The sequence below is a fragment of the Anneissia japonica genome, unplaced genomic scaffold, assembly GCF_011630105.1.
Source record: "Anneissia japonica isolate Jap-2015-1 unplaced genomic scaffold, ASM1163010v1 scaffold287981_len1045443_cov154, whole genome shotgun sequence".
In the NCBI taxonomy this organism is placed as follows: domain Eukaryota; kingdom Metazoa; phylum Echinodermata; class Crinoidea; order Comatulida; family Comatulidae; genus Anneissia; species Anneissia japonica.
In genome coordinates this window covers 25,151-49,949 of record NW_022695194.1, presented here as the reverse complement: position 1 = coordinate 49,949, position 24,799 = coordinate 25,151, and the positions used below count along the sequence as shown (strand labels likewise).

Sequence of the window (24,799 nt, the reverse complement as noted above, 5' to 3'; positions counted from 1 at the left end):
TTCCAGTAGATACAGAGAATATTTTGTCATTCTTAACGCGTCCTACAAAATTCTTGCGAGACAGTACTAGTCCGTGAATTTGTGAACAAGATCGGAGATCTAAAGATGCAATCTCTACCGTGCATCAGTGGCGGCCCGCTGGATCTCAATAGAGATTCTTTAATAATATATAAATTTTAAAAGGCAAATGGGAAAAACCTATAAAACAGCAAACGGACACATAATGCAAAACTATTTAAAATTAAAACGGAACAGCATAAAAATTCTGGAGAAATACTGATCCAAGAAATGTGAGGAGTGATGGAAAATGACACCGACCACACGAAGGAAACATGAGAATCAACCGAGTCTGAAAATGAGTCCGAAAGTGAAGATGAAACTGAAGTGCAGAGCAACGCAAAGTCAAAAGAAACATGACAAGATAATACACTTTATGAAATCTTCTCCCGCGTCCACTAAACAGCATGAACAAGAGACAACAAAAGGAATAACACAAGACGAAACAGACAACTATGATCAGATTTCTTCCAGTCTGCCTGGAACCAAAAGAAGAGGTAATTCAAGCAAAGGTCAAAAAACAAAAAACAAGAGGTAAAAAAAAAAAAAGATTAAAAAAAATAAAATAAAAATAATAATCATTATGTGTGCTAGGCATATATACGGTAAACGATGGTCTGTCAAGAAATCGTTACTTGATTCGGCCCAGTGCATGCATGATCAAAACTTCATACAAACAAAAATCGATTATTGCAGCAAGATGATAGCATCCGATACACGTATAACATTACAACAATGAACGTGCCTATGGCTTTATTGTTGGTCTTAATTTTATCAGTATTAATACTATTAGTTATAGCAGTATTATTATTATTATTATTATTATTATTATTATTATTATTATTATTATATTAATATCACTATCGTCACTCTATCACATATCTAAACCTTGTTTCGTGTATTAATTAGTATTATTAACTTTAATGCGATTACTACTTTGTCACGTTTATAATTTACTACGGTAATATGTTTACTATTATTGGTGCCGGTATTATACCCAACCGAATGAGAAATATTGGAATTATGGTTACTATATTATTATTTATTCTCATTATTAATGTTCGCTATTGCTATATTATAATGTATATTATTGGTCGTATTATTTTATTATTCCCTGGCCACTATGTATATCTTTGTACCGCTTCTGTATTTGGACTGATGATAAAATAAACAATGCTAATTGTTTGTGGGAAGGATCCTCTTATCACAGCTGCATAGGTACTAATTATAGTATGGGCGTATCGATATTATTTAAGACAGGCTTTGTTGTAAATTATTAATGCTGTAGATATAGACAACGCCGGACAGATACACCCTCTTTAACTTTACGGTTAATGATAAAAAGGTACCTACTAATTAATATATTATACTCACCCAATGATCAAAAAGTTAGAAGTAACTTTATCAGAAATTTACACGATAAAATAATTTTTAAAAAAAAACATAAAAAATATACAGATCGCAATTACACGGTCATTCCAGGCGATTTTAACTGCATCTTAGATTAAGAAAAAGACCAAAAAGGAAGTGTTAAACAATAGATAATTCGACATATACTTTAAAACATTTTATGAAAAGCTTCAACCTTGTAGATATTTGGAGAAATCTAAATAGCACAAAAAAACAATTTTACCTGGAGGCAAAATGCCAAGCAAATATACAGAAGGCTTGATTATTTTTTTTTTGATATCTGATGATTAACGTAACGAAATATTTTCGTGTGTACATATAGGCAATTTTAACCAACCACCAAGCGGTTTCACTAAAGCTATCCCTTTCAAACGAAAAACGTGAACCAGGTCTTTGGAAATTGAATTCCACGCATATATTAGACCCAGAATACGTTATAAATATTAAAAATAAAAATATGACTGAAAAAAATAAAAAGAATTTATCTTTGGATCCACTCTTTAGATCGGATTTAATTAAAATGTAAAATCAAAGAATTTGTAAGCATTTATGGCAAAAATAAAAACAAAGGAATATTTAAGAATAGAAAAACATTTAAAAAAAAAAAAATCCTGAATGAAAAACTTATTTCTTGTCATAATGAAAATATTGAAAAGGAACTGGAAATAAAAAATAAAGAATTCGAAAAACATTACAAGCATAAAGCAAAAGGGGCCAGATACGTGTAAAAATTAAATGAATTGAACAAGGTGAGAAAAACACTAAATATTCCCTGGACTTGAAAAATCACGAGGGAAAAAAGCAAATAACTTATATTTATAATGTATATTTATATTGTATGAATCTAATAACAGTCTTTAAATAATGTGGACTTTACATACATTTCAGATGGAAGTAAAGCCTTTATTGATTTTAATTTTCCCACTGCTTTAAGGACAGCGGCCTTGTATAAACAAAAACGTGCAATAGTATATATGTGGTTTCCATAAGTGTTTTCGGCACCTAAGATTATATAATAAAAATTGGCCGTGTAACCAAATTCTGGTTCAATGATTTCGTTTATTTTCTTCCAGACGTATCTGGCGTTTATGCACGCCCATAATAATAATATTCGTCTTCTTTATCATACAAAACAAACAACGATCATTAGGTGATAGTTTCCATTTGAAAAGTCGAGAACTTGTCGATTTTATACAATGCAATAATCTAAAATTTAAATTCGCAACCTTCTTTTTTCTAAAATAAACTTGACTTTTCTTAACCAGACTGTCTTCCATACGATATTACGAAAAAAACAAAACAAAACAAAAAATCAAAACAAAGAAACAAAATAAAAAAACAGGATGCAAACTTTTTCCTCGACCCCATGCTGGGAGTGTGTTACGATATGTGACATTTAGAAAATGTCATTTTTAATACTTCGTTAAACGAAGGTATCGTCGTTCCTAACTTGTGGAAACATGCTGTTGTTACCCCTGTGGGCAAGGAAAAGAACAAAATGTACTGTCGATATCGATAATCTACGCCCTATCTCACTTACCTGACAGTGATGGCACCAGGACCTCCCCGACGGAGGGGCTAAAGACCTCACGGGGGCTAGTGGAGTGAATCGAGTCTTATTTGGCTGGGGGCAGGGGGACCGCATAGGGCCCCTGTTGCGGGTCAAGGGGGCGTATCCCCTTAAAAGCCGCGGATATATTTTGACGAATTATGGCGAATTTTTATTACTTATTTGATAGGCATCGAGCTACTATAATGTGACTTCATGTAGGCTATGTTTTCTAATGTCGAAATAAGCTTCCCATTATCTGATCGAACTATTAAATCTGTTCTTCTGCAGTAGTAGCACTTCAAGGACTTTGGTGAGGTGGGTCTTAACAGACTTCCCCAAGGCCTTTGATTGTGTGGACCACACAATTGCTGTTTTTTGCTTTTAGCTTTAGGATAGAGACTTGAAATTGTACCCTTGATAGACAAACTCAACCTTGTAGATGTACCCCCGGCGTAGGAGTAAATGTGTTGTAAATTTATAAATGAGTGTTTAAGTAAGGATCGCTTCTTTTGGTTGTTTATGTGAATGACTCCGTTCACGAAATATCTTATAAAACATAATAAATTTATTGAGCACTGTGCTAAACCTAATCGATATCGCAATACAGTGCAATTCCATATCCTACTACAGTTTTAAATAATTGCTGCGTACACACACAGCACTAAATTAGAAATAGAGACCTTCGTGAACTGGGCCATTCCCCAGTGTGCGATTTTGTTGCAGAATAATGTTCCTATTTTTACCGGCTCTTAATTTATGTCCAATGTTTTATACTGATTCAGCTATTTTTGAAATAGTAATTTTTTAATTGTTCTATTTTTTTTTATTTTTCTCTTGAAGACGATTGAAACAACTCAATAATAATAATAATAATAAATAATAATAATAATAATAATAATAATAATAATTAATATTATTATTATTACCTTTATTATTATTATTATTATTGTATTTTCAAATATCAAAATATAAAAATAGGAATGTTATAGGCCTAGAACAACTAATTTTAAATATCAGACTAGATTACATGTTAAATTATCTGTATGATTAAAAAATTGATTAATAAATTGTCAATATTAGGATTTTTTCAAAGTTACCATGGTGTGGCTTGTAATAACTGTTAAAGTGAAAACGACGCATAATGTACAAAAGAAAAATGGTTAACGCGTAATGTGAAAATGTTTTACGTTTAATGTAAAAAATAACGCATAATGTAGAAACCAACGCATACTGTAAAAACTTTTGACGCAGAATGTAAACACATTTTCTAACGCAAAATGAAAAAACCTATCAACGAAGAATGTAAAAAAATGGCATTTTTACGATAAAAAGTATGATTTGTTGAGCTTTTTGCACAAAAATCTCACTTTTCATCCAAATACTTAGTTTTAACAAAAAAAAAATTGGTTTTCCCCTAAAAAAGCAAACAACTTAGATCTTTTTATTCATAAAAAGAAGACAAGTTTCTATTTTGAACCTTTTCTGTTGTTTATTCAACACACTGCTGCCATTAAACACTTCGGTCCATTCTTACATGGTGATCCACTGACCAAAATGATGAATATCATGGGTTTTTAGAGGTCGTGTGAACTTTTCCTTGTGGCTGGGTTAATTGGAATGCTTAATGGTGATAATACAATAACATTGGGATGGCTTGCTCCCATAGGAGAATATATGCTACGGCCGTAATGGTGCTTTTGTAAATAAGTCACAATGAGGTCGAGAATAGCGTTTTTCCTAGTTGAAAGATCAACGATTTGTTTGGGTCTATGGGATCGACAGACAGGCAGTACGTCAGTTTTGTTAAAGTCTTCTAAATGATGGAATCCAGGTATGGGTAAGCAGATTTCAATAAATGGAATAATGTGATTGGTGAGAAGCGTTTGATGTGGAGAGTTAGGGGGAATATAGATATCAGATAATAAATGATTGCACCTACTGATTGTGGGGGGGGGGGGAGTCGTTTGTATTCTAGTAAATACCCAAAAACATTCAAGTTCCTCAGGCAATGCAATGTTCATTAGGATTCTCGATGAATTAGTTTTCAACAAATTACCAGCAAGTCTCACCAACTAAAACAAGAAGTAAGTATTTACTCTCATTTCGCATTTCGGAGATTCTGCGTACTAGGCCTATATATGAAACAAGCTATTTCTGTACAGAGAGAGCAAACTTTTAATTTCGGAGGTTTTGGGTGCTATATTTGAAAATTCATAAATTGGGGTTAAATTTAGGCATAGAGCTGTCTCTTATACACATCTAGATGTGTATAAGAGACAGATCAAGTTGCAGAATCTTCAAAATGTTGAAGGCGGCAACTTAACTGAAGAATAGGGAGGAGGGGGAAGGATTTAAGAGTGGATTTGAATAATCCCAGATCAGAGATGATACGTAATTGAGGAGGCAGAGAGTTCTAGAGTTTATGAGCAGAGAAAGAAAAAGAGCGTTCACCGGTACGAATATGCTTGACTCGTGGAGGAACAAGTTTGAGGGATTGAAAAGAACCAGTAGAACGGAAAGAAACATGTTTATCAATAAGCGAACAGAGATTTAGTGGGGCACGACCAAGGATAGATTTTTGCTTTAGAAGAATTTTAAACATGATTGGCTTATTAACTAGAAGCCAGTGAAACAGGGGTGGCGCCAGAAGGGGATGGGGGGATAGAGCCCCCTACCTCGTCGGGGAACCCCCCCCCCCCGGTCGGGAAAGACGAATACATTCCGTCGGGGAATAAAAAAAATAATTTAAAAAAATATTTGTACATGTCTGTTCGTTTAGCAACCACATAACCTTCATTTACCTATTTGTGGTAACTTTTTATCACTATAATAACAAAAACAAAAACAAAAACAACAACAACAATAATAATAATAATAATAATAATAATAATAATAATAATAATAATAATAATAATAATAATAATAATAATAATAGTAATAACGGTGTCAAGTGTCAAAAGAGCGTTTTGACACCATTAAAAGAAAAATTCAGTGCATATGAATGTTATGTATTGAAATAAACGAAAATACAAATACCCCTCCCCCGTTTGAAAAATTCTGCATCCGCCCCTGTTCAATGGGACTAATTAAAAATGGTTTTACGTTCTACTATGACAAATGCTTGTTTGGATATCTTCATGATGCTTGGAATAAATCTTGATCGGGGAGCAACCTTGTGGTTTACAGATTTAAGGAAAAAATTTCCAAAATGTATAACTTCACTTTAAATTATAAGCTTGTACTGTGACGTTCCCGGTGTCATTGTGTTTTCTTAATTCATCGTAGTATAATATTGTCACAAATTTTAATATAACATTTAAAACGGATTTCACGCAATAGAATAATTTTAATTTAAAAATGAATATTTGGTCATTAACATGCAATAATATTGAGAACATATTATCATTATTGTATTATTTATATCATTTATACAGCGATCTTTCTTGGTAAATATCGCTCCTTTTGCATTGGTCATTATGTCCTCTTGTTTTAAGTGTTGCTACTGGTAAACATTGCAGGAGTAGGCAACCCCACCAGGTACCATTTAAATTCCTGGGTGGCAAGAACCCATGTAGTGATGGTTTGCTAAAATTGGGAGGGAATAACATAAACTGAACGTTTAACCAGTGGTGTAACTAAATTATAAGGGGTCCCGGATCAAAAGTACAGTAAGGGCCCTTGACGCATGAAAATTGGCTGACCATGTCAGCAAAGTTAGTACCACCGATGGGTTAGATTAAAAGCAGATTGTTTACACTATTTCGACAAAAATCTTTCGATTTTTTTTATATTTTTAGATGTTCTTATAGGACTGGACTGACAATAAAAGTAATAATAATAATAATAATAATAATAATAATAATAATAATAATAATAATAATAATAATAATAATAATAATAATACTTGCCTAAGTTCCCCTTAAGTACATGTTGGTTTTAGTACCATCATCATTATCACCACCATCACCATCACCATCACCACCATCACTATCACCATCACCACCATCATCATCATCATCATCATCATCATCATCATCATCATCATAATAATAATAATAATAATAATAATAATAATAATAATAATAATAAGTAATGTATTTCTCTTCTTATGACCAAAAGAAAAAGCACATTCGATACTTATTGAATTGATGTTTCTGAACAATGTCAAAAATTGTATTAGTTTTATATATTGTACGTAAACTAAATTAAAAAAATGGATCACACCTGACATCATTAGACTATGTATGACCGTGGCAAACACCTTTTAAAATTAAAACAAAACGTGCAGAGTATTGTGAAATATATATAATATGCAACATAAAACATGTGTAAACATACTGCATCTTGTGTATTCGTAACACATGTTTTATGTTGCATACTATTTATATTTCACGATACCCATTATACTCATAGGCCTACTCATTATACTCATAGGCCTACACATTGGTACAATTTTAATTTTAATTACTTGATTACTTGACCAACCCCAACATTTTATAAATATTTTTATTTGTTATTGTATATTTACATCTAAATAATTTTAAAATCATCTGAATTACGAAAATTAAACACCGTAAAACATCGAATTTAAGCCCTATACTTTTTTTTTGTGAACTTTGGATAGGCTTTCTTTTGAGATGGGCTTCTTCTTTTCGAGGCTAAGTTTTCAAAGTAAAGAGGGGGCTTCTTTTTTAAAATGAATGCTGTAAATGTGTGAATTTGTACTATGGAACAATAAATAAGGTAACTGTAACATCAATCTGTATCATGGAGTGTATTTAACTGGCATTAAATCACTAAACCTACTGTATAAACCAAGCTTGTTTTCGATTTTTTCTTCATGTACAGCGCTTATGGAAATAGATGAAAATTACAGAGTGCTTATGGCGAATTGGAAAATTCAAAGGGCACTTTGAGAGCATGGCTTATGACAATGTTGGGGGTATTTACACAACAGCAGATAAAATTAGTGGTGGTGTTGGTGGTAAGAATGTTATCCATCTGCCAATTCAGATTAGCAAGATCATTCCAGGGTTTCTAAAGATTCATCATAACTAAAAAGTATGTTAAACTTATTGGAGACTGATAGACCGACAGATGGATAGATTTAGAGACCGATGGACAATGTTAAGATAGATGCGAACAGTTGATGCAGACAATTAAGTTGGTGATAACTATACTGTACTGTATGATTGAACTTTTGTTAGGAATCGAGGGGCGCTTATTCAACGGGCGCTTACTCGCACGAGTACGGTAGTAGAGCATGCATCGTACACTAACAGAAAATGATTATACTTATGTTAAATTTAATGGATTTGAAATTTTTTTTCAAGCATTAAATCTGACCTTCGTATAATTTTCCTATAGTGTATTATGCACAGCTCTACTAATTGCTTAGTATAGTTACGTATCATACATAAGTGGAAAGAATATACATAAGTCAGATTTAATACATTCAAGATCAACAGGATACGCCCTCTTCTTATAAGCATTTGGTGGCCAGAATTTTTTATTTTTTTTAAATAAATAAATCACGATTTGATATGGGATTAAAACTGTAATATTAATCCCTGGACAGGGAGAGGGGTTGTCACACTAAGTAAGGTTATTTTATTACTGGTTGTAGCGTACCCTTGCTACTACACAACAGAAAAGTACAGATATTTCTATTTTAATTGTGCCGCGAGTAAGAACACAATTTTTATTGCTTACTTAAATGAATTAACACTTGGTAGACTTTTGGCCGCTGCTGGGCTTGGAGGAAAGTGGGCGTCTTAAAAATACATAACAGATAAATAAAATTAATATGTAACAAAAATATGACACAACGAGGCATGTCGATTCTAAAGCACTATATTATTAACCGTTTGACTGCACAGAAAATGTGTACTTTTTTATTCAAAAAAAATTGTTTAGTTTGATACTTATATTGACAGAAAAATGTGTAAAATTATTTGTATGATTGTACAAATAATAATCTATGCTTAATAAATAATAATTAGTATTTTATAAAATTTAATAAATTAACATTATAAATAACTTTAAAAATAAGTTGTATAAAAACAATAATAATTTGTAACTTACCTTGGCTACTTAAAGCTGCAAGTGAGCAAATTGATATGAAATAGTATAAATACATCGCTACCAATGAAATAATTGAACCATTTCCACAAAAATTGAAACTATAAAAACATAGGTCTATCTGTACCACACTTGAATGTGATGTGTTTTCGGGAAGTGCTGTATTTTATAAATTAATATTTTGAAAATACTTCCTTAAAGTCATAAAATTTAGGCATAGAGTATATGTATTTATTTTAAATCCCCCGTTCGTAAATAATACTTTTTTCTCATTCTCTGTAACAAAAATAATCGAGATAATTTTGGGTCACGTAGTTTTCAAAAGTAATGCCAACAATAATAACAATACACAATACATTAGTAATAGTTGACGTGAATCAGTTAAATTTTATGTTAATGTTGAATTACCAGACGAGCTATTTATAGTATTAGTATGGTAATAACAACGAACAGATTTATGACGTAGTAACACACGGTATCAATTGGTAATATGCACTTTTCTAAAGTTTAATTAAAATTTAAAAAATCAGTGAATCAGTTAAATTTTATGTTAATGTTGAATATGACAAACCAGCTATTTATAGTATTAGTATGCTAATAACAACGAATGGTATCCATTGATAATATGAACTTTTCTAAAGTTTAATTAAAATTCCAAAAAAAAAACAAAAAAACAGTAAAACAATTATATTTATAGGTCAAAATATGCATGTTGTAAAGTGTGTAAAACAATATTTAGTTTAAACGCTATACAGATCTAGACTCGTTGCCATCTGACCTGCCAACATGCACCTTGCCACCCAGACAACCTGACTCTTAACACCTAAAATGAGAAACAATAGTTAAGACTAAAGCAAGTAAGCATCTTATCTCATACATCAGCCACTAATTCCTCCATGATTTAGATGACTAAACAATGACAATTGCGAGGCAAGGAAAGACATGCTGCACAATAATGCACAAATAGTGTAAAATACTTCGCTCCAGATCACATTCATGCTCAGATGTAGACATATAATGACCATAAGTGCGACAATTCTAAAGTTGAATACAATTTACTGGTTATAAATCCCGTTATATTTGTTCGTTCTAGGCTCTCATGCAAATGCTTTACCTAGGTGGCCCATGCTCCACAAATGTTAACATTAGGCTATGCTTACACCATGCTTCATTATTCTTAAACCGAAAGTGATATGTTCATTATAATATATCGTCGCCTTCAATATTTATTACACTGTAAATTAAGTACTGTAATAAAACAGAAGTCAAACAAGTCGTTTGAAGGATGGAATTAAGGCAGAATTAAGTGTTACTAAGTTTAAATCAAAGTGAAATATTATTTTAAATTCATGAAGTAAATACTTATAAAACTGACACATAGGCCTATCATTAGGAATGAGTAGGCCTATTAGGCATTCACCATGAAAAAAAAAGTAGCCAGTCTACTGTAAGTCAAGTACCAGATGCACTTGAAGTTCGCTCATCGTAGATCATACGACAGACTAAAAGACGGGAAAGGAAGCTGTTCTTGGACTCCACAAGTATGGATAATTCCTAAATCGGAAGTGTATGAATTACAAGCGGTGAATAAAGAGGAAGCTTCATTTGCAAGGGGTTAATTGCTCACATATTCAAGCTGCAGAAGGCATATTATTTTTCCTTTCTGTCGTAGCTTGCAATGAGCCATCTGATATAAAATATTTTGAATACATCGCGATTCTAAACCCTTTTTTCTTAAAATCCTTATGAAACTATAATAACACATCTATACATAACATAAATGAGATGTTTTCCGCAAGCCAGTTAAAAAAAATAAATAAAGTTTAACAACTTCCTTAAAGTCATAAAATTTAGACTTAGGATGTTTTTCTTAAATCACTCATTCGTATATATGATTTGTTTAAACTATTTTCCACAAAATCGTTATGAAACAAAAATAACACATCTGTACCAAACAGTGTGATTGAGTTTTCGGCAAGCGCAGTATTCCATGAATTAATATATTAAAAATAGAAAATTTTACTTCCTTGAAGTCATAAAAATTAGGCTTGGATTAGGATTTTTATTTTAAATCACCCTATAAAGTACTATGTCTGACTCTGCATTCTGTTTGATAAAAAAAACCAAAAAAAAACCAGTATAATTTATGTCAGATTCATGACAACACACCTGGGATCCATCGGTACTGTCCCCTTCTTCAGGGTTAACTGAAATTCTAAGAAAAAGCTATTAACACAATTCTATTTACAGGTCGGCGCGTATTATTTTCTTTGTTGTAGCTCGACTTACAAAGTTGCAATAAATAATTTAAAAAAAAGTGTGTCAACCTTACAAAGTTGTACATGATAAAAGTATGGCGCCATACAACTTTTGGTAGCACTATCTTTTCAAAAGTAATATCAATAACGATAATAGCAATACATTTGTAGCAGATTGATGTTACTGTTCATTATGACATATCAGTTATTAGTAAGGTATATAACAAAAAATAGACCGATGGCGTAGTATAACACACTGAATCCATTAGTATCGGTACTATCCAACTCTGTAAAGAATACTTATCATGAAGAAACTAGTAACACAGCTATTTATAGGTCAACATATACATGGTTTCTAAAGTGCAAAGAATATAAACCAATTTACTCAACACAATATAGACCTAAGCACGTTGTCACCTGACTCGTTGCCGCCATACGTCTTGTAACCTGGACTTTTAACACCGTTGCCACCCGATTGCTAGACATTCCAGGTCAGTTGCCACACATTTTTATTTTTTCATTTTGATGCAGTGATAAATACTAATACAATACATAAAACAATAAAATTACAAAAGCTTTTTAAAATAAAATTATTAAGAGACAAAAATTAAAACAGAAAACAGCTGCTGTAGCAAACCTATTAAAAAGGAAAAAAAACAAATTATTAATATTAATTTATATCATTATACTATTATATGCAAAGCAAAAATAACTACTGTACTTATAAACACTGCAATTTCAAATAAAATGCAAACAAATCTAACGTAACAATTTTTTTGTATTATATTTTATTTATTTATTTATGCATAACGTCAGCAATAGCGACTTAAACGGTGTCCTACAGTACTGTATCAAATCGGTGGCAATCGATAAATCTCTTAATAAATGGAGTTGTTTTAGTCATTAGAAAGAAATAGGGAACCTGGAAGAATTTGACCCCAGGAGTCCGAATTAGGAGGGCGATGGTTTTAACTACAAAGCTATTCAACTCCACACTATTAGGCCCTATAAAGAAACGAAATCTTTGCATGATAATTATAGGGAAGAAAATTATCAGGATAGGTTTATAAAGAACATAGACCAGTTACCTACCAACGTATGACTACTTGGACCTATCGCGACTTGGCTAATATTACACTAGAAAATGATGGCGCTACTTAATCTGTAATTACTCGTATTTATATTCAAACTGCAAAGTAACTATTTTAGATGACATGGCGAAAAGGAAATACAGCTTACGAACTCATGACAGATGGCCTGCAGAATGCTCATCAAACACACCCAATAATACCTAGAAATAGGGTAGGCAGCACAAATTAATGCACAGGTCCGCTCATTGAGTGGAAACGCAGTGGTCTGGGGTAGATATATGCCTAACCCTGTGTTTTTCTTTTTGTTTCTTTTAGATGGCTGCAGTGCTCTATTTTCATAAGTTCTCACAACTTAATATATATGTTGGTTGTTTCTAATCTCATTATTGATCTGAATTTATTTGGATTTCGCATTGTTGAGCAGAAACTATAATTATTTGGAAAATTTGAACTTTTTTTTTCTCTCCCTCTCTTATCGAGAACAACTCTGTTGGTGGCGCCCTGGAATTGAGGTTCACATACTAAAGATAGTGAGCTTTTTCTCCCTGACGCGGGAATGGGGAGGTCTTCCCAACGGGGGACCTCCCCCTCCTCCGGTTCCCCCGCTGTCGCCACCCCTACTATCGTATGTATACGATATTCATATGCTAACAAGGTTACTATTTTTAAAAAAAGATAGATATATAAAAATCAAATTACCAATTCAATTTGATGAATAAATATAATATATGGTACACATTCCATTGTAATGATACCACATAAAGTAAAGTAAGTAAGTAATGTTAACTATTTTTAAAATTTTCCTTGTTTGTAGGCTTAATAGCGTTCGCAATAGGGCTTAATAGTGTTACGGAAGTACTTATCATTTTCCTAATATCGACACCAACTGTGCTCTAGTTGATGATGTCCACAGAAAATTATCTGTTGGTGGTGCCCTGTAATTGAAGTTCACATACTAAAGATAGTGAGCTTTTTCTCCCTGACATGGGGTCCTGGGGGTGGGGGAGGTCTCACCAACGGGGGTCCTCCCCCTCCCCCGGCTCCCCCGCTGTCACCACCCCTACTATCGTATGTATACGATATTCATATGCTAACAAGGTTATTATTTTAAAAAAAGATAGATATATAAAAATCAAATTACCAAGTCAATTTGTAATGTAATGACACCACATAAAGTAAAGTAAGTAATGTTAACTATTTTTAGAATTTTCCTTGATTGTAGGCATAATAGCGATCGCAATAGGGCTTAATAGTCTTACAGAAGTACTTATTATTTTTCTAATATCGACACCAACTGTGCTCTAGTTGATGATGTCCATAGAAAATTATTTGTATGTTTAATAACTAATCTATTGTACTTTGACCGGATATGGTTGTTTACCTACATCTCTACACTTAGCTGAAGAATAGACAAAGAATTCATTTTATAGTAGAAGTGGTATAGATCGCTGGCATTTTAAAAAAGAAAAGTAATATCTAGTTAATATTTAAAGTAGAAATAATTATTACATTATAAGAACAAAAATGACATGTAGGAGAAAACAGTGCCGATATACGCCTCAAGGAAAACCCTACAAAGAACTAGAGTATATGGTCAATTCGGACAGAAAATATGTTTATTGCAAGTACTGGAAACCGCCAATAGGCATGGATCTAAGGTATCAAAACTTATTTTACATTTTCTTCTTTCTTTTGTACAACATCAAGCACAATAGAACACATAGAAGTATCATTAAAATCTTAGGGGTAAAGATGTAGTCTTGAGAAACAAATCATATAATACAAGATGATTTACAACTGTTGGAATGCTAACATATCAATTGCCAAGCTAACAGTTTCATTTCAGGATTTAAAAAAAAATGACAACGACGACGACGAGATGATGATTATGGAGCGGTGATGGTGTTGTTGACGATGGCAATACCGGTCCTACCAAAACACATTATGTTGTACATTCAACAAATGCTGTTTATTTCATATTTCAGTATCTTTTATTGAACAAATGAAGATGTGTACATAAATAGTATATAACGTAAAATTGAATTCCAAATTGAGTTATTAAATCGCTTAGGTAAAACTGCTCGATGATTATTACAGATAGCATACAGTAAATCATAATAACTACAGTACACTCTAAAACTGAAAACCTAATACAACAACCAGTAATGACAGGCAAGTATATAAAATGTATAGATCATAGATAAAAAAAAAAAAAAAAAAGGTAAAATGTCTGATTAAAACTGAATTATTTTATAATTACAATGATGATGATGATTATTAAGGTATTGATGGTGATAATTATGATTATGGAAAGCTAGACTTGTCTTAACAGCGCACATGTTGAATATGTTCACGCTGTTATTTTATGGAACCCTACAAACAATTTTTAAGGGGCAGTGTTTAGCGGAAAATCCTATTCAACATATTATAAAGAACTGCCAAAAACTCTTGAATAACAACTACAAAACAAAACTACAGAAAAAAGAGCATAAAGGAATTGAAAAAAAAATCAATAAAGTAAAATGTTCAACTCTTTGAGTAGTTACCATACTTCTTTGGTTTATTTGAGAGACATATTTTTCATTCTTTTATCTTGTATTTTAACAAATTTAAATTACAACTTAATTAAATTATTGAGAGTTTCCAATTACTTTGTATTTGTTATAATTAGTAATAAAAATACCAATTTAAAAAAGATTGGGTTTGAGTGCACGTTCACGAAATTGCTGTTTAAACTCATTCTGACATTCAATGTTTTATTTCTTTGTTTAGAGCTGGATTACTATTTTTAAACGGAATTGCTGAGCACTGTGAAAGATATAACGCATTTGCATCGAAACTTTCCAAATCTGGCATCTTTGTATTTTCACATGACCATGGTAATGATTATTCAATGCGAAAAAAAAAACATTTTTTCCACAATTACAAACAAAACAAAACTTAAACTTCCGATATGAATTTGACCAATGTGTAATGATCATAAATCAAACAACAAAAATAGTCGTGGGTTTCAAGCTAGTGGGGGAACAGGCATCGCCTATTTTTTCAATTTGTTTAGGCAGTTTTTGACAAAGTAACAAAACAATAACACGGCGCAATGTTCGGACGATTTCATTACCGAAAAAAGTAGGATATACAAATGCACTTCATTACCTGATCAATTGCCAATTCAGATTAGCAAGATCATTCCGGTGTTTATAAAGATGCATCATAACTAAAAAGAATGTTAAACTTATTGGAGAACTGATAGACCGACAGATGTATAGATTTACAGACCGATGGACAATGTTAAGATAGATGCGAACAGTTAATGCAGAAAATTAAGTTGGTGATAACTATACTGTACTGTATGATTGAACTTTTGTTAGGAATCGAGGGGCGCTTATTCAACGGGCGCTTATTCGCACGAGTACGGTAGTAGAGCATGCATCGTACACTAACAGAAAATGATTATGCTTAGGTTAAATTTAATGCATTTGAAATTTTTTCAAGCATTAATCTGACCTTCGTATAATTTTCCTATAGTGTATTATGCACAGCTCTACTAATTGCTTAGTATAGTTACGTATCATACACTAGTGGAAAGAATATACATAAGTCAGATTAATACATTCAAGATCAAAAGGATACGCCCTCTTCTTATAAGTATTTGATGACCAGAATTTTTTATTTTTTTTAAGTAAATAAATCACGATTTGATATGGGATTAAAACTGTAATATTAATTTCTGCAACGGGAGAGGGGTTGTCACACTAAGTAAGGTTATTTTATTACTGGTTGTAGCGTACCCTTGTTACTACACAACAGGAAGGTACAGATATTTCTATTTTAATTTTGCCACGAGGAAGAACGCAATTGTTATTGCTTACTTAAATGAATTAACACTTGGTAGACTTTTGGCCGCTGCTGGGCTTGGAGGAAAGTGGGCATGTTAAAAATACATAACAGATAAATAAATGTAATATGTAACAACAATATGACACAACGAGGCATGTCGATTCTAAAGCACTATATTATTTTTAATAGAAATGTTTGACCAACCGTTTGACTGCACAGAAAATGTGTACTTTTTATTTGTACAAAAAAGTTGTTTAGTTTGTATATTGACAGAAAAATGTGTAAAATGATTTGTATGATTGTACAAATAATGATCTATGCTTAATAAATAATAATTAGTATTTTATAAAATTTAATAAATTACCATTATAAAAAACTTTAAAAAATAAGTTGTATAAAAACAATAATAATGTGTAACTTACCTTGGCTACTTAAAGCTCCAAGTGAGCAAATTGATATGAAATAGTATAAATACATCGCTACCCATGAAATAAATGAACCATTTCCACAAAAATTGAAACTATAAAAACATAGTTCTATCTGTACCACACTTGAATGTGATGAGTTTTCGGAAAGTGCAGTATTTTATAAATTAATATTTTGAAAATACTTCCTTAAAGTTATAAAATTTAGGCATAGAGTATGTATATATTTTAAATCACCCGTTCGTAAATAATACTTTTTTCTCATTCTCTGTAACAAAAATAGTCGAGATAATTAGGTCACGAAGTTTTCAAAAGTAATGCCAACAATAATAACAATACACAATACATTAGTAATAGTTGACGTGAATCAGTTAAATTTTATGTTAATGTTGAATATGACAGACCAGCTATTTATAGTATTAGTATGCTAATAACAACGAATGGTATCCATTGATAATATGAACTTTTCTAAAGTTTAATTAAAATTTCAAAAAAAAAAACAAAAAACAGTAAAACAATTACATTTATAGGTCAAAATATGCATGTTGTAAAGGGTGTAAAACAATATAATTTAGTTTAAACGCTATACAGATCTAGACTCGTCATCATGGCTGGCCAACATGCACCTTGCCACCCAGACAACCTGACTCTTAACACCTAAAATGAGAAACAATAGTTAAGACTAAAGCAAGTAAGCATCTTATTTCATACATCAGCCACTAATTCCTCCATGATTTAGATAACTAAACAATGACAATTGCGAGGCAAGGAAAGACATGCTGCACAATAATGCACAAATAGTGTAAAATACTTCGCTCCAGATCACATTTATGCTCAGATGTAGACATATAATGACCATAAGTGCGACAATTCTAAAGTTGAATACAATTCACTGGTTATAAATCCCGTTATATTTGTTTGGTCTAGGCTCTCATGCAAATGCTTTACCTAGGTGGCCCATTCTCCACCAATGTTAACATTAGGCTATGCTTACACCATGCTTCATAATAACAATAATAATAACACAGAAGTCAGACAAGTCGTTTTAAGGCTGGAATTAATGTAGAATTAAGTGTTACTAAGTTTAAATCCAAGTGGAAAATTATTATAAATTCATGAAGTCAATACTTAGAAACTGACACATAGGCCTATCATTAGGAATGAGTAGGCCTATTAGGCATTCACCATGAAAAAAAGTAGCCAGTCTACTGTAAGTCAAGTATAAGATGCATTTGAAGTTCGCTCATCGTAGATCATACGACAGACTAAAAGACGGGAAAGGAAGCTGCTCTTTACTCCACAAGTAGGAAAACAAGTGTGGATAATTCCTAAATCGGAAGTGTATGAATAACAAGCGGTGAATAAAGAGGAAGCTTCATTTGCAAGGGGTTAATTGCTCACATATTCAAGCTGCAGAACGCATATTATTTTTCTTTTCTGTCGTAGCTTGCAATGAGCAATCTGATACATCGCGATTCTAAACCATTTTTTCTTAAAATCCTTATGAAACTATAATAACACATCTGCACATAACATAAATGAGATGTTTTCCGCAAGCCAGTAAAAAAAAATAAAGTTTAACTTCCTTAAAGTCATAAAATTTAGACATGGATTAGGATGTTTTTCTTAAACCACTCATTCGTATATATGATTTGTTTAAACTATTTTCCTCAAAATCGTTATGAAACTAAAATAACACATCTGTACAAAACAGTGTGATTGAGTTTTCGGCAAGCGCAGTATTCCATGAATATATTAAAAATAGAAAATTTTACTTCCTTAAGTCATAAAAGTTAGGCTTGGATTAGGATTTATATTTTAAATCACCCATTCGTATAAAGTACTATGTATGACTCTGCATTTTGTGTGATAAAAAAAAACAGTCTAATTGATGTCAGATTAATGACAACACACCTGGAATCCATCGGTACTGTCCCCTTCTCCAGAGTTAATGAAAATTCTAAGTAAAAGCTAACACAAATCTATTTATAGGTCGGCGCGTATTATTTGCTTTGTTGTAGCTCGACTTACAAAGTTGCAATAAATAATTTTAAAAAAGTGTGTCAACCTTACAAAGTTCTACATGATAAAAGTATGGCGCAATACTACAAAAGAGCAGACTTTTCTAAATATAATGAATAATGCCAATGAATACATAGAAAACACGAGATGTATCAACTTCTTTTGACTTTTGGTAGCACTATCTTTTCAAAAGTAATATCAATAATGATAATAGCAATTTTGTAGCAGATTGATGTTACTGTTCATTATGACATATCACTTATTAGTAAGGTAATAACAAAAAATAGACCGATGGCGTAGTATAACACACTGAATCCATTAGTACCGGTACTATCCAACTCTGTAAAGAATAATTATCATGAAGAAACTAGTAACACAGCTATTTATAGGTCAACATATGCGTGGTTTCTAAAGTGCAAAGAATATAAACCAATTTACTCAACACAATATAGACCTAAGCACGTTGTCACCTGACGTCTTGTAACCTGGACTTTTAACACCGTTGCGACCGGATTGCTAGACATTCCAGGTCAGTTGCCACACATTTTTTATTTTATATTGATGCAGTGATAAATACTAATACAATACATAAAACAATAAAATTACAGAAGCTTTTAAAAATAAAATTATTGAGAGACAAAAATTGAAACAGAAAACAGCTGCTTAGCAAACCAATTAAAAAGAAAAATAAAACCAATCATTAATATTAATTTATATCATTATACTATTATATGCAAAGCAAAAATAACTACTGTACTTAGAAGCACTGCAATTTCATTAAGGTCAGTAGTGACTTTAACGGTGTCTTACTGTATCAAATCGGTGGCAATCGCTAAATCTCCTATTAAATGGAGTTGTTTTAGTCATTAGAAAGAATCAGGGAACCTGGAAGAATTTCACCCCAGCGGACCCAATTAGGAAGGCGATGGTTTTAACTACGAAGCTATTCAACTCCACACTATAATATCATGCCCTATAAAGAAACGAAATCTTTGCACGATAGGAAAGAAAATTATCAGGATAAGTTTATAGACCAGTAATCTACCAACGTATGACTACTTAGACCTATCGCGACTTGGCTAATATTACACTAGAAAATGATGGCGTTACTTAATCTGTAATTACTCATATTTATATTCAAGCTGCAAACTATTTCAGATGGCATGGCGAAAGGGAAATACAGCTTACGAACAGTGGTGGACCGTCAAAGCAAGCGAGGTATGCAGTGCATACCCTGGCTAAAATAATTAAAAAAATATGGTACAGTAGTACAATTTTTCCATTTTATTTAGCATATATAGAATCTTCTATATAAACCTTACTTTTTTGAGTGAATTGCTACAATTTATTGGAATAGCAAAGTTTTTCGATGTTTGGATTTGGTATCTAGAATAAGTCATAGTCGGGCCTATCGCTGGACGCAGGGTTCCCGGAACGCCGCCCTCAGCAGCGAGTGCGAAGCACAACTCAGGGTCAAAAGTGGAACGTGAAATTTGGATATGGTTTTGTAGTCAGATTTGCGAGAAAAACTTCAGCTACCCATATTTCTCGACTGAGACGTCAGTGGGAGCTGTAATGTGTATGGCAACGAGATTGTGCAACCCTTCATTCGTATGAAGAGAATTTACGCCCATAAACTTTGTAGTTATTAATATTTTGGTTATAATAGAATTATTCATTTTTTTGGTGACATCACACTCACATTAGTTAGCATGCATACGTCATAAGCTAGATACGTCACCTTTCCTGGTAAGGCAAACTTTCCCGGTGGCGTGCTTTTTTCATGGATAAACACCACTGCTTTGCACATGGATGCCTTGCCCAAGCCAGGGCTACAAGAGCCGCATTGTTAGCATTGTATAATACTTAAACAAGGTACCTCTGCAAATGAATTATTTTTAGTTATTTTTTTTTTCTTATTTTAATTTATTTCTTCCGAAAGAGTACTCTCTATCACATATAATTCCACTGTCTTAGTTAGGCCTAGTCTTATGCCTCATCGTCCCCCGCTACACAGTACATCAGCAGCCCTTCCCCCATACAGTACAGACGTTTGCTAGGTAACAACGTGATTGCACCTTCCTTCCCAGGTGTTCATGTAACATTGACATAATTGTCAGCTAACCAGTTGAGTGTATTTCTTTGTGAAAATGAGTACCGCTGCGTACTCATTTTCACAAAGCATTTGCATCCCCTCTTAGAAAGAGGGATTCGAAATAATTGTCTCCATATCTTCGCTAATTGAATTAATCACCGTAATTTAGCATACACTTCTGAATTTAGGGAGCACCAAAAATGTGAAATAATCATTTCACTACCCGACAAAACTTTATTCATTCATTAGGCCTAAAATAGTTTCATATACTCCAACATCACTGGTGCATGGTAACAACCAACTGACTGCAGATCATTTCCGGTCACACATTACTCTCCATAACACAGCACCCACTAGTTTTGTCACCTCTGGATCGCATGGTACTCTCAGCTAGTTAGAAGTTCCGCATGGCTGGTTTTCCATCTCAGCCAATCACGTATTCAGTGAGACAATGGGCATCAGAACATACCCTACAACGCTTAAATTTGCTATTGTGACAATCGTGTGTGATGGCGTCAGAATAGCCAATTTAACACTGGGATGTGCTTGCAAGTGTGTGTGCGCATGCTCTTTAATCGAGACCTCCACCGCCGATCGGGTATTCTATCGACAGGCTTAATTTCAATAATTAAAGTTTAAATAAATTTACATACATATGACCGGTATATAAGAAACTTTGAATTATGATTATTTGAATTTGAAATTTGTTAAAATACCGGAATAGAAATTCTTTTGAAGAGAAGATACTACAACGATGCCGGTATTAAAAACAACATACCGGTACATTTGTATTTTGACTATTGAATGCAATCAGATTCTGTATAGTAGTAGGCTTACGAACTTTTCCTAATAGCAGGCACTAGTACGTATCAGCTTGGGGTCTTGTAATGGAGAGGAGCTGATGGGAGTGGGAAGGTAGATCGGTGATTAGGTGAGGGGACTAACTCGCAAAATAAGGTTATTTGACGTGATTTTTAACTTGAGCATGATTTGTGGACGGCAGCGCGACTGGGGGATAGGCGAGTATTTTTTTCAGGGGGTGGGGAAACATCCTAGATATGCCAATACCTAGCATACACTGTAATTTACCCCACGGTCCGCCACTGCTTACGAACTCATGACAAATGGCTTGCAGAAGGCTCATCACACACCCAATAATACCTAGAAATAGGGTAGGCAGCACGAATCAATGCACAGGTCCGCTCATTGATTGGAAACGCGGTGGTCTGGGGTAGATATAACCCTGTGTTTTTCTTTTTGTTTCTTTTAGATGGTTGCAGTTCTCTATTTTCACAAGTTCTCACAACTTAATGTATTTGTCGGTTGTTTCTGATCTCATTATTGACCTGAATTTATTTGGATCTTGCATTGTTGGTTAGAAACTATAATAATTATTATTTGGAAAATTTGAACGTTTTTTTTTTCTCTCTCTCTTATCGAGAACAACTCTGTTTCTCCCTGACGCGGGGGGTGGGGGAAGCTCTCCCCAACGGGGGTCCTCCCCCTACCCCGGCTCTCCCGTTGTCGCCATACCTACTATCGTATGTATACGATATTCATATGCTTACAAGGTTATTATTTTTAAAAAATAGATATATAAAAATCAAATTACCAATTTGATGAATAAATATAATGGTACACATTCCATTGTAATGACACCACATAAAGTAAAGTACCGTAAGTAATGTTAACTATTCTTAGAATTTTCCTTATTTATAGGCTTAATAGCGATCGCAATAGGGCTTAATAGTCTTACGGAGGTACTTATCATTTTTCTAATATCGACGCCAACTGTGCTCTAGTTGATGATGTCCACGCAAAATGATTTGTATGTTTAATAACTAATCTATTGTACTTTGACCGGTTATGGTTGTTTACCTACATCTCTACACTGCAGAATCGACAAAGAATTCATTTTATAGTAGAAGTGGTATAGATCGTCTGGCATTTTGAAAAAGAAAATTAATATCTAGGTAATACTTAAAGTAGAAATAATTAATACATTATAAGAACAAAAATGAAAAGTAGGAGAAAACAGTGCCGATATACGCCTCAAGGAAAACCCTACAAAGAACTAGAGTATATGGTCAATTCAGACGGAAAATATGTGTACTGCAAGTACTGGAAGCCACCAATAGGCATGGATCTAAGGTATCAAAACTTATTTTAAAAGAAATTCAATGTTGTTTTCTCTAACTTTAAAATAGGTGTATATCAATTCACAAGGGTTGATGCTATAGGCACTGATATGTCAAATAAGTAGCTACTTGCAGACATTGTCTTTTTTGTACAACATCAAGCACATAACACATTAGTTAGGGTGAAAAACCCAGTTTTTTGGCCAAAGTGGCAACAAATTATTTACAAAGGTTTTTTGAGTAGAAACTATTCAAGAGGGCTTTAACAGCCACCAAAAAAAAAAATTGGAACAATTTTTCCCATGGGAAAAAGAGTTAGGACCTTTTATATAAATGTCAATCTATTTTAGTAACAAACACTGAAACGGTAGGGGTAGTCGGTTCTATTCCACATATGACCCAAAAAACAATTGCAAGAAAACTTTTTTTCGGATGTGGTCTAGAAAAAAAGATTATGTAAATTTTAGCCAAAAATTGCACAAGTATGAAGTGATTTTTCTAAGTTGGCCACCAAAATGGCGTCAAAAACATTAAAATAGCCATAAACTAAGTTCTTTTTGTCTCGGAGCCTTTTTTTTTTCTTAACTGAAACCAATTCAAAATTCATCTGATAATGATTAATAATTTTCAAAAATTGAATAATTCCACAAAGTCATCCAAAATGGCTACTATATTTTTCATTTTGGTAATTGCAGTGTCTAAATTTTCTGAGTCATAGCATTTATCAATATCATAAAAAATATGATTTAATAAGAGCTTAAGTAAAATATAAATATCAAATTTGGTATGGTCGCTTTACAGTGGCATGTCTGGGAAGGGTGTGTGTGGGAAACCTGTCTCTTATACACATCTAGATGTGTATAAGAGACAGGGGGCGAGACGCTGTCCAAAAAAAAAACAAACTTACGCCTCCTTCACATTGGAAGCCAAAAAGTCAGCTCAGGTAGTTAAAATCATTGAATATCATCTTATTTTGCAACTTAACGCCCACAAAAAAAAACATTGAGCCACACTGCACCCTTGCGTCTCCCACATCATCCCCCTGGTACTTCTAGATACGCAACTGTCCCTATACAATTTATGATTAAAAAATACTGTACTCTGCTGAGGCTATGGCCCACTGTTATAATGAGCATTTGTATAGCATTTCCTAAAACTTTGTATTCTTCCTAAGTGTCTCGTTGTCAGTTATCTACTCCACAGCAGAGACTGGACCAGTGCACTGAGAAATATTAATGTTCTGGGCTCTTTTAAAATTGATAAGATTTATATGGTTTATAGTCTTTAGATTTGGTAATACCACCCAATCCATGAGCAAACGTGTCGCACCCAGCTCCCATATGTAAGTCTCCTATAATAGTGATAATACAATCCCACTGAAGCCAATATCAAGTTTGGTGGCACAAGGAATTGGTTTGATTAATACCTATTAAAGATTAAATCCTACTCAAGTTAATACCTACTAGTGCAAATAACCTACTGAATCTAAGATCAAAACATATAATTCCTACTAACTCTAAATTCAAACTCTACTAAAGTTAAGATATTGCTACTTTAAAGCACCATCCTACCAAGTGTTGTCCTATTAGAACACATATAGATCCCTTGAGGCGATTTTTCTGGGGAAGGCGCTATATAAATATATATGATCATTGACACTGACAGTAAAACAGAAATATATAAACATGTTTATATAAATCATGTTGAAAAGACAACATAGACAGCAGAATGTTCTGGTTTAGGAAATATTATTTCTCCCACATTTCTCTTCAAATAGATAAATAATAATAACAGTCTCCAGATGGGAAAATAAGATATAGAAATATGAGAGGA

General features: G+C 32.9%; 1 protein-coding gene across 1 annotated transcript in view; it reads left to right on the top strand.

Annotated features, from left to right (window-relative positions):
* Positions 1-22,635: 22,635 nt before the first annotated feature.
* LOC117101390 (monoglyceride lipase-like) overlaps positions 22,636-24,799 on the top strand; it is a 10,869-nt gene continuing 8,705 nt past the window's right edge. The window contains exon 1 of the mRNA XM_033241367.1: positions 22,636-22,979. Coding sequence (XP_033097258.1) covers positions 22,846-22,979 — 134 coding nt within the window. The 5' untranslated portion in view covers positions 22,636-22,845. The remainder of the gene's footprint in view (positions 22,980-24,799) is intronic.